General features: G+C 53.8%; 1 protein-coding gene across 3 annotated transcripts; it reads left to right on the top strand.

Moving 5' to 3' along the window:
* The first annotated feature begins 7,393 nt into the window (after positions 1 to 7,393).
* On the top strand, positions 7,394 to 8,920 carry LOC120964869 (uncharacterized). Of its 3 annotated transcripts, none has more exons than XM_045228171.1 (2): positions 7,394 to 8,236; positions 8,474 to 8,920. In XM_045228171.1, exons 1-2 carry the CDS (start codon positions 7,871 to 7,873, stop codon positions 8,519 to 8,521), a joined length of 414 nt encoding a protein of 137 aa, XP_045084106.1. In that variant the 5' UTR covers positions 7,394 to 7,870; the 3' UTR covers positions 8,522 to 8,920. The 3 variants fall into 3 exon arrangements, with proteins under 3 accessions (XP_045084106.1, XP_045084105.1, XP_040245803.2); XM_045228170.1 differs by having other exon boundaries at positions 8,423 to 8,920; XM_040389869.2 differs by having other exon boundaries at positions 8,373 to 8,920.
* Positions 8,921 to 9,216: the final 296 nt, after the last annotated feature.

The raw sequence follows: 9,216 nt of genomic DNA, 5'->3' as shown, positions 1-9,216 counted from the left end.
GGGTCGGGACGGACGGCAGAAGCACGAACCGCAGATACATAAACTTATGATTATTTGCGTTGTGGTAGAGACACTTTCTTTTATTAGGGTCATTTACATTATTTCTATGTTTGTAGTGAAGTATATTATGCAAATGAGATATTGTATGCATTCCTTCTTTTTGAGACGTTTTTAAGAGGGAAAGTTATTACTAACCAACTCCTTGAATTAAATTAAAAGGTGTATATGAAGGCCATGTTTTTGCGATTATTTTTCTCAAGGTGGCATAATCAGAAGGCCCACCCACACGGCAAGGCCATCCCTGCCCCACTCACAACATATAGGGATGCATATAATATCTAGTAACTATGGTATGCTCTGATTTAAGTTTGAATGATGTACTAATACAGAATAATCCTTGGTTAGTCATAGTTGTTTATTTCTTGAGTGAAATTGCTGCATTCATGTGCTAATGTTGTGTAATGAGTTGTGCACAAGTGACAAAATTTGCTGTTATTCAGGCTGTGATTGGATATAAATATGAAGTGTATTTTATCTTTGATCTGTTTCACTTTAAGTTAGACCGTTCATAGCTATCTCATAGTTTTTTGTTGCTAGGACTACTTGTATGAGGATTTTATTCATCTATTTCATTATAGAAATAGTATGCCTGCATAAGGCATTTGTTCTTTGATTGGGTTTTACATGATAGAGCTATTAGGAATCTATGGGTTGGAGGAATTAGTTCATCTATTTCAAAGCAGGAGGCAGATGAAGAGTTTCAAATGATTGGAAAGATTGAAGGTGTTGAATTCTCGATTGGTCAAACTATTGCATACATCGACTGTGAGTAGCTGGAATATGCCATTCCTTCCAATAAAGTCGTGAATGTGAAATATTTTTAATTCCTCTTCGCCGTATAGTTTGGAGGGATACGGTTCAAATCCAAATGGGTTAATGAAACATGATTAATAAAACATTAACATAAACAACAATGTGTGTGCTTGTATGATGCATAGAAATGTTGTAACCAAACTTACATAACCTTATGATTATTTGTGTTTCTGTAGAGACACTCTCTTTTATTAGGGTCATTTACTTTATTCAATTTTTGGTAGTGAAGTATATTATGTTTTTCGGATTCAGGGCTCCGCAGACCCTTGAGAGGTTCGAACACTGGGGTGCGTGCGAAGAACTCGTTCTTCCAAACCTGTCGGCCCAACGATTCCACACCATAGCTCGACGAACCTAGGGGAAAAGAGACACGGCAGTTTATCCTGGTTCAGGCCACCTTGCGGTGTAATACCCTACTCTAGCTTTGTGGTGGATTGCCTCAAGGGGTTGAGGATGAACTAGTACAGTGGGTGAACAGCCTCAGGAGGTGAGGTGTTCTAGAGATCGATGAGCTTGTGAGGTGGTCAGGGTGGAAAGGATCCGATCCCAGGTGCCTCGCTATGGGGGTGGCTAAGTCCTATAGTGTCCTTGGTCCTCTTCCCAAATGTAGGCGGGAAGGGATCCCACAATGGCCAAATTTGGAGGGAGACAACTAGTACAAGCTATCCTGACAAAAGTAGTTTTTGCCTGCAAAAGGCTCTGGTGGTGACGCTGCAGTGGGCTCCGCGATGACCTCTGTCCTGCCGTCCTGGCGGTCTTGGTCTCGTTGCACCGGAATGGAAACCTTTGCCTGATTCCACGGGACTCCGCGCCTGTGCTTGCCTGCTTAGCACCAAAGAGGAAACTGGTACACTGCGCTCGCTGGCGCCCGCCTGGCCTTGGTCGTCATGGCTCACGTCATGTGAACCTCAAGAGGTGCACCTTGCATTGATATCTCCTCTCCTCGGGAGCCAGCCTGGTGAGGCCGCCCCCAAGGAGGTCTTGGTGTCGTCTGCCTCGCGAGGCTTGGCCCCTCGCGAGGGTCTTGAGTTGTTGTTCCTGAACTGGGCTGTACCGGGCCGCTGATGGAGCCATGCCACAGGCCACAGGTAGGCAAGTCTGGGTACCCCCGTTCCCAGGACACCGATAGTAGCCCCCAGGCACAAGGCGTGCTCGAACTTGGCTTCGAGGTGAAGCCAAAGGGCAAGTGCGGAGCGCCGCAGGCCCCAACCGCATGCGGCCTCGATTGACGCATGGCGATTGATGGGACGTGGGCGCCTCCGCTTCCCCACGCTACCTCGGCAACCGTTCGACTTGACGAGACTCTGCTGCATGCAGAGGAAAACCATCATTACATGCGATCATGGAGGCCGGCGGTTGGCCTCCTTATGGCTATAAATGAGTGGAGGGGCAGAGCCCCCTCGCTCATCTCTGTCTTCTCGCTGCATGCTCTCTCTCTCCTTTCTCCTCGCCTTGCCGTCTTGCCGCGATACTCATGGCGCCGATTAGGAGGTTCTCCGCCGCGGAGAAAGGAAAAACCCCTTGCGAGGAGCAGGGGCCACTTCCTCCGAAGAAAAGGTTCAGCCGTCCCCGTGATGTTGGCGTGAGGCTGGAGGTGACACGGCCTTGGTACGACCGGCCTCCGCCTGGCTACCCACTTCCTCTGTACGCCCAAGTGCAAGGCCCCGGAGAATGCGGGAGCGCCCCGCGCCGCGAGCTACAGCCGCGACGGCTAGGCTGATGTTGCACGAGCCGCCGGCCCACGAACCCACGTAGAGGGCTCCTCGCATGAGTTCTTGGTGTGGGCGGTGATGCCACTATGCACATGGATCCAGCTCCCACGGTTCTTCGCCGAGGAAATGCCGCCGAGGGGGCCACTCGAGTTGTGGCTGCAGCACGCCGGGTGTTGCGGCCTGGCCACGGGGGCGGAGGTCGAGGTCGTCCCCAAGGCAAGATCTTCATGACCCGAGGATGGGGCGAGGTCGCCCGCGTATGTCGCGGGGAATGGGCCCTCGCCATCCACTTCGAGTACGACAACGCCTGCACGCTGTCCTTCAAGGTCTTCAACAAGGAAGGTCACCGCCTGGAGTGCTACCCCGGAGGAAGCCATCAGCATGGCGTAGCGGGGTTGAGCTCGCTCCCGGCCCTGCCGCTGGCCTCCCCAGCAACAGCGGTGACTCCTGGGAGTCCAGCGACTCTCCTGAGCCTAGCGAGTCTCTGGAGACGAGCGACGACAGCTACCCGCCACCGAGCTCTCGCCGTGCCCGAGCGCGTCAGCGGCATTTGCCCGTCGTCGTCGATGACCAGGATGGGGTTGGTGTCGGCCTCTTGTGGCCCACTGTACTTGATGATGGCGTCGGTGGCGACATCCATAGCCAGGGCTCCTTGAGGTTGTTCCTTTTTTGTTCCCTGCGAGGAATCGAGATGAACCCCGTGGGGGTGTGTAAAGAACCTGTAATATGCCTTTGATCCAACGCTTATTATTCCTATTATGAGGTTGTAGCTGCGTATCTTGCTTCGGGATTGTCCCCCGTTTTCATCCCTGCGGTAGCTTAGCGCTCTACGCCAGCAGGGCCCAGTCCCCAGGCAAGCTTCAACCATCGCTGGTATGCCAGGTCGCGATGCCGTGGTCAAGGCCTGGAGGTGAGCGGCCCAAGGTCAGGTAAGAGCTCCTGAGGCGCGATGCTCAAGAGGTCCCCTTTGGTGTGCAAGCAGCTTCCTGAAGGCAGAAAAGGAAGGCGGCATTGCCGGAGCAAGGCTGCGAGAGTCGAAAATTCCAATTGCGGCGTTGCGCTAACATGAATATGTGACTTATCTTATCGACCCTGAGGTGATTCCCTGTGTAGCGCCTGACTCGCGCTTCAGCGGCGGTGTTACTAGGTAAGGCTCGCGCTGGCTTCCCCCTTCCTCGCTCATCTCAATGCTCTGCGTCCTCGGGTCCCGACCATCGAGCAAGGCTCAGCCGCCGCTGGTATGCTAGGTTGCGATGTCGTGGTCAAGGCCAGGGGGTGAGGGCTGGAGAGTCAGTAGGAGCTCCTAAGGCGCGATGCTCAGGAGCCCCCCCTTTAACGCGCAAGCGAATCGCGTGAAAAGAGGGCAGCCGGCGGGGCCACCCACAGCTAAGCTCTGGAGATTCCTATGAGTTAGTCCGAGGGGAGAATGTAACTCATAATCGTGTTTGCTGTCCTGCCGCTGATCATTCCGCACGAATATGAAGGCGTTGAGGATCTGGTGAGGTGACGTGCGCGGAGCGAGCCGCGAGCCAGAGCTCGATCTCTCAGGTTTGTCAGCATTACAGAGACGGAACCAAGCACAAGCGCCGTGCCAGCATGTGTAGCCCCCGTTGCGGGATGAGCAGAAGGCCGGTCAGCAACGCAGGAGGCCGCGAATGGTAACAGGCAAGCAGGCAATAGCATAAATCATCTTATGGGAGGAAGATAAAGCTAGCTCTGATAGATGCAAGAACGATACATGCCACAGGGACGGACCCACGCGGCCTGGGGATGATGCAGCCCGAGGGGTGCCCCCAACAAGGTAAGTTAAAGATGCAAAAGGATACATGTCGCAGGGACAGGCCCACGCGTCCTTGGGATAAACGTAGCCTGAGGGGCACCCCGGCTGAATGAACCGGAAAGAGTCACCTGGCACCATTGCTGGAGAGATATTGAAGTAGCTGAAGACGCGCGCTGGAGAAGTTGCTCCTCACGAGCCACCTGGGTCCCGGGAGGCTCTGGAGGTCCGGGGGGCTTGCGAAGAACCGTCGGCATCTCCGCCAGGACCGCGTGGTGCCTGGCCACCTGAGCCGCCAGAACACTCCGCAGGCGGTGCTGGAAGTTAACAGCCGTGTTCGGCAAGCCGAATGGCATGCGAACATAGTTGTGCGGTGGACCCTCGCACCCACCAACGCGCGGAGGCTAGAAGCATTCCTGGGATGCGGCTCGGTTGAGCCCTGAAATGTCGATGCAGACGCGCAGCCTGCCGTCCTCGCCAAGATGGGGAGCTGCACTAGGTGGAGGACGGCGGTCGCCGCGCATGGCTCTCGCCTCTTGAAGCTCCTCGGTCGCGTTGGTGATGAACTCCTGTGCACCTGGCAACCCGGGCCTGGGGCCCTCGTGGGGGAAGCGTGCGATGAAGCATGCCTCCAGGTGGTGCCCGAGCGCCTCCCTCGTGACACTGGCCAGGTCAGAGGCCCTACAGAAGAGAGCCCCCAAGTCCAACCTGAGGAGGACTTCGGGGGCGCCTTCCTATGCAATGGAGGGAGGCGCCCCATCCATGGGCGCAGGCCCTGAGGTGGTCCGGCTGGAGACGCCACTCTCCTGAGGCTCTTGGCGGAGCAGCTGCTTCTTCTTCTTGGGGACGACCTAAGGAGGGTAGATGGCGCCCTCGTTGTCTGGGTCCTCGACTGTTGCGGCCTGGTAGCCGTGCTCTAGGGAGCACACCGCCTCCTTCTCCTCGCAGGCGATCATGATGATGTCGCGGTTCCTCGCCATCTTGAGGACGTTGTAGCCGTGGTGGGTCACCTCCATGAACTTGGCCAGGGCCGGATACCCGAGGATGGCATTGTACGGTAGACGGATGTGAGCGATGTCGAAGTCGATGAGCTCAGTGCGGTAGTTGTCGCGTTGGCCGAAGGTGACAGGGAGGCGGGTCTGCCCTATTGGGGTGGTGGAGCCGTCGGTCACTCCTGAGAAAGGCTTGGTGGGCTGCAGCTTAAACCCTAGTTTATGAGTTGCTTCGTAAGGGGCTGATTTGGATCCATATGTTTCATGCTATGGTTAGGTTTACCTTAATACTTCTTTTGTAGTTGCGGATGCTTGCAATAGGGGTTAATCATAAGTGGGATGCTTGTCCAAGTAAGGACAGCACCCAAGCACCGGTCCACCCACATATCAAATTATCAAAGTACCGAACGCGAATCATATGAGCGTGATGAAAACTAGCTTGACGATAATTCCCATGTGTCCTCGGGAGCGCTTTTCTCTATATAAGAGTTTGTCTAGGCTTGTCCTTTGCTACAAAAAGGATTGGGCCATCTTGTTGCACCCTATTTACTTTCATTACTTGTTACTTGTTGCCAATTACCTTATCACAAAACTATCTGTTACCGATAATTTCAGTGCTTGCAGAGAATACCTTACTGAAAACCGCTTGTCATTTCCTTCTGCTCCTTGTTGGGTTCGACACTCTTACTTATCGAAAGGACTACGATAGATCCCCTATTCTTGTGGGTCATCAGAGGCCTGCCGGCGGGAGCCGTCTGGGCCACGCGGGCGGCGAGGGCGGCTCGACGCTCAGCACGGGCTCGGCGAGCGTCGGCCATGGAAGCGGTGGAGCGCCGGCGAGTCGATCGGCGGAAGAGAAGCTCCGACGCACCCCTACCTGGCGCGCCAAATGTCGGATTCAGGGCTCCGCAGACCCTTGAGAGGTTCGAACACTGGGGTGCGTGCGAAGAACTACTTCTTCCCAACCTGCCGGCCCAATGATTCCATAGCCTAGCTCGACAAACCCGGGGGACAAGAGACACCACAGTTTATCCTGGTTCGGGCCACCTTGCGGTGCAATACCCTACTCCGGCTTTGTGGTGGATTGCCTCAAGGGGCTGAGGATGAACTAGTATAGTGGGTGAACAGCCTCAGGACGTGAGGTGTTCTTGAGCTCGATGATCTTGTGAGGTGGTCAGGGTGGAATGGATCCGATCTCAGGTGCCTCGCTATGGTGGTGGATAAGTCCTATTTATAGTGGCCTTGGTCCTCTTCCCAAATGTAGGCGGGAAGGGATCCCACAACAGCCAAATTTAAAGGGAGACAACTAGTACAAGCTATCCTGACAAAAGTAGTCTTCGCCTGCAAAAGGCTCTGGTGGTGACGCTGCAGTGGGCTTCGCGATGACCTCCATACTGCCGTCCTGGCGGTCTTGGTCTCGTTGCACCGGAATGGAAGCCTTTGCTTGATTTCACGGGACTCCGCGCCTGCGCTTGCCTCCTTAGCACCAAAGAGGAAACTGGTAAACTGCGCTGCTGGCGCCCGCCTGGCCTTGGTCGTCATGGCTCACGTCATGTGAACCTCACGAGGTGCACCTTGCATTGCTATCTCCGCTCCTCGGGAGCCTGCCTGGTGAGACCGCCCCCAAGGAGGTCTTGGTGTCGTCCTCCTCGCAAGGCTTGGCCCCTCGCGAGGGTCTTGAGTTGTTGTTGCTGAACTGGGCCGTACTGGGCCGCTGATGGAGCCACACCACGGGCCGCAGGCACGCAAGTCTGGCTACCCCCATTCCCTGGACGCCGACAATGCCCATGAGATATTGTATGCACTCCTTCTTTTTGAGATGTATTTAAGTCGGAAAGTAATTACTAACTGACTCAATGAAATAAATTAAAAGGTGTCTATGTACTTCATGTTGTTGTGAGGATTTTCCCAGGCGAAGGATAATCGGGCTCGAGCCGACTACGCTCATCCCTCTGCCACCACCCCACCCCTGACGGTAATACGTACGAGTGCGGCCCCGTAGGGAACATGTGGACAAGAATATGTCATGGGGAGAGGATATGGTTGCAAGAGGTTGCGGTGGGCGGGCCCCAAAGTCATGTCTCCCGAGAAATAAGATAACGACTAAGTACGTATGTTTCTATTTCTTTGTGTTTATTTTGCTAGATAGATTGAGGCGATGCAATCTTGGATTATGAATGAGATATTTCCCCTTGGGTATTAAGGCATAATGAAAAGTTTGAACTATGTGCTGGGTAAACTTGCTTGTTTTGAGAAGGTCACACTTAACAATTCTTGGTGATGGGATTGTTTTTTTAGTGTTCCCGTGATGGGAATAGGTGTGTGGATGATGTTGAAGCGGGGATAGAAAACGTGTTGCCCACGGACTCAGCGTAGCCCCGCCCGCAGTATATACAATCCGGCGCATGGGATAGTTTCCTCACTCTGTTCCATTCCCCGTGACAGCCATCCTAAATCCCCACATACTAACCCTAGCTCCCGCTGATCTTTCCCTACCCTGATCCCCTCTGCCACGGATGTCATCGGATCCATCGTCTGTGGAGCCCTCCGTGGCCATGGAGGCCACCAAGCCATCGGCCTCACCGTCGAAGGAATCGGAGCCGGTCGGCGTTAGAGCTGCAGCCGCCGTCGCCGCCACGCAAGTTGCCGCCCACGAGAAGAACGCGCTGTGGGTCGGCAACCTGCCTGCGCACGCGGGTGAGGACGACGTCGTGGCGTCCTTCGCCCCGCACAAGACACTCGACTGCGTCATCATGCGCATCGAGTACCGCAGCAATGCCTTCATCATTTTCCGCTCCATCGCCGAGTGTCGGACCGCCCTCAAGGCGCTCCGCGGGTCCAATATCAAGAGTGCGTTCATCCTGATTGAGTTCGCCCAACCGGTAATATCTGAACCCTCCACCCCCCCCCCCCACTCGTATCCGCTCCGACCGTGGATCCGCCTGGGATCTCACTGCAGTTTATGATGTAAATTTTTCAATAATTAGGACTTCGGTGTTTGTCATTTGTGGTTTTTAGGCGGTGTGGGCTGAGGCCTCAAGCAGCTCTGATATATGTAGTTATTTCAGTGGAGGCACAATGGATCAGTGGCGACAGGGTGGTCTGGTGGAGAATCGCAGGTGGCTGGAGGCAGCAGCGCTCAGAGTCTAGGGAAGCGCGGCGCGTGAGGCCCTTGATATGGTCGATGGGCACGTGTGAGCCGATAGCGACGGGATACCTTGACACCGGTGAATGGCCTAGCAGGAAGCGGTGGCAGTGGGTTCCTTTATGTGGTGGGAGACATCGGCAGCGCACGGGAAGGCCAGGCCGTCCGGATTTTCTTTATAACTGCAGGTCATCTGGATTGGCTGAAGAAGGGTAGGATTGGGTAATTTTTTCTTAATCAAATAGTTTTCCAGATTGGGGAACAATGGTCGGGTCGGCCAGCTCTTTTTTGTTCCAGATCTTTAGCGAATCGTTTTGTACCACTTATGGATGGCAGTGGTGCGTAATTGTTTTTTGGATCTTTAGCAAATTGTTTTTAAGATTAGCGACAAATGAGCTGGTCGGTCAGCTCTTTTTTCGGATCTTTAGCGAATCATTTTCTACCACTTATGGATGGCAGTGGTGGGTAATTGTTTGAAATTCAGGGGAAAAGTCAGGACGAACGGGCAGAAGCACGAATCCGTTTATCAGTGTTCAAGAAAGCGTTGTGGTAGTGAAGTATATTATGGTCATTTGTGTTGTGGTAGACACACTTTTTTTTATTAGGGTCAGGACGGACGGGCAGAAGCACGAACGACACATACATAAACTTATGATTATTAGTGTTGTGGTAGAGGCACTTTCTTTTATTAGGGTCATTTTCAATATTTCTATTTGT

Source organism: Aegilops tauschii, chromosome 5, assembly GCF_002575655.3.
Source record: "Aegilops tauschii subsp. strangulata cultivar AL8/78 chromosome 5, Aet v6.0, whole genome shotgun sequence".
Lineage (NCBI taxonomy): Eukaryota > Viridiplantae > Streptophyta > Magnoliopsida > Poales > Poaceae > Aegilops > Aegilops tauschii.
Note: the sequence above shows the minus strand (reverse complement) of the source record. Positions and strands in the feature narration are given on the sequence as shown.

Excerpts from the sequence above, each read along its gene's own strand:
- LOC120964869 (XM_040389869.2), top strand. The coding sequence starts at position 7,871 with ATGTCATCGGATCCATCGTCTGTGGAGCCCTCCGTGGCCATGGAGGCC. Across the intron at positions 8,237-8,372 it reads TGATTGAGTTCGCCCAACCG|GCGGTGTGGGCTGAGGCCTC; the intron begins GTAATATCTGAA and ends TGTGGTTTTTAG.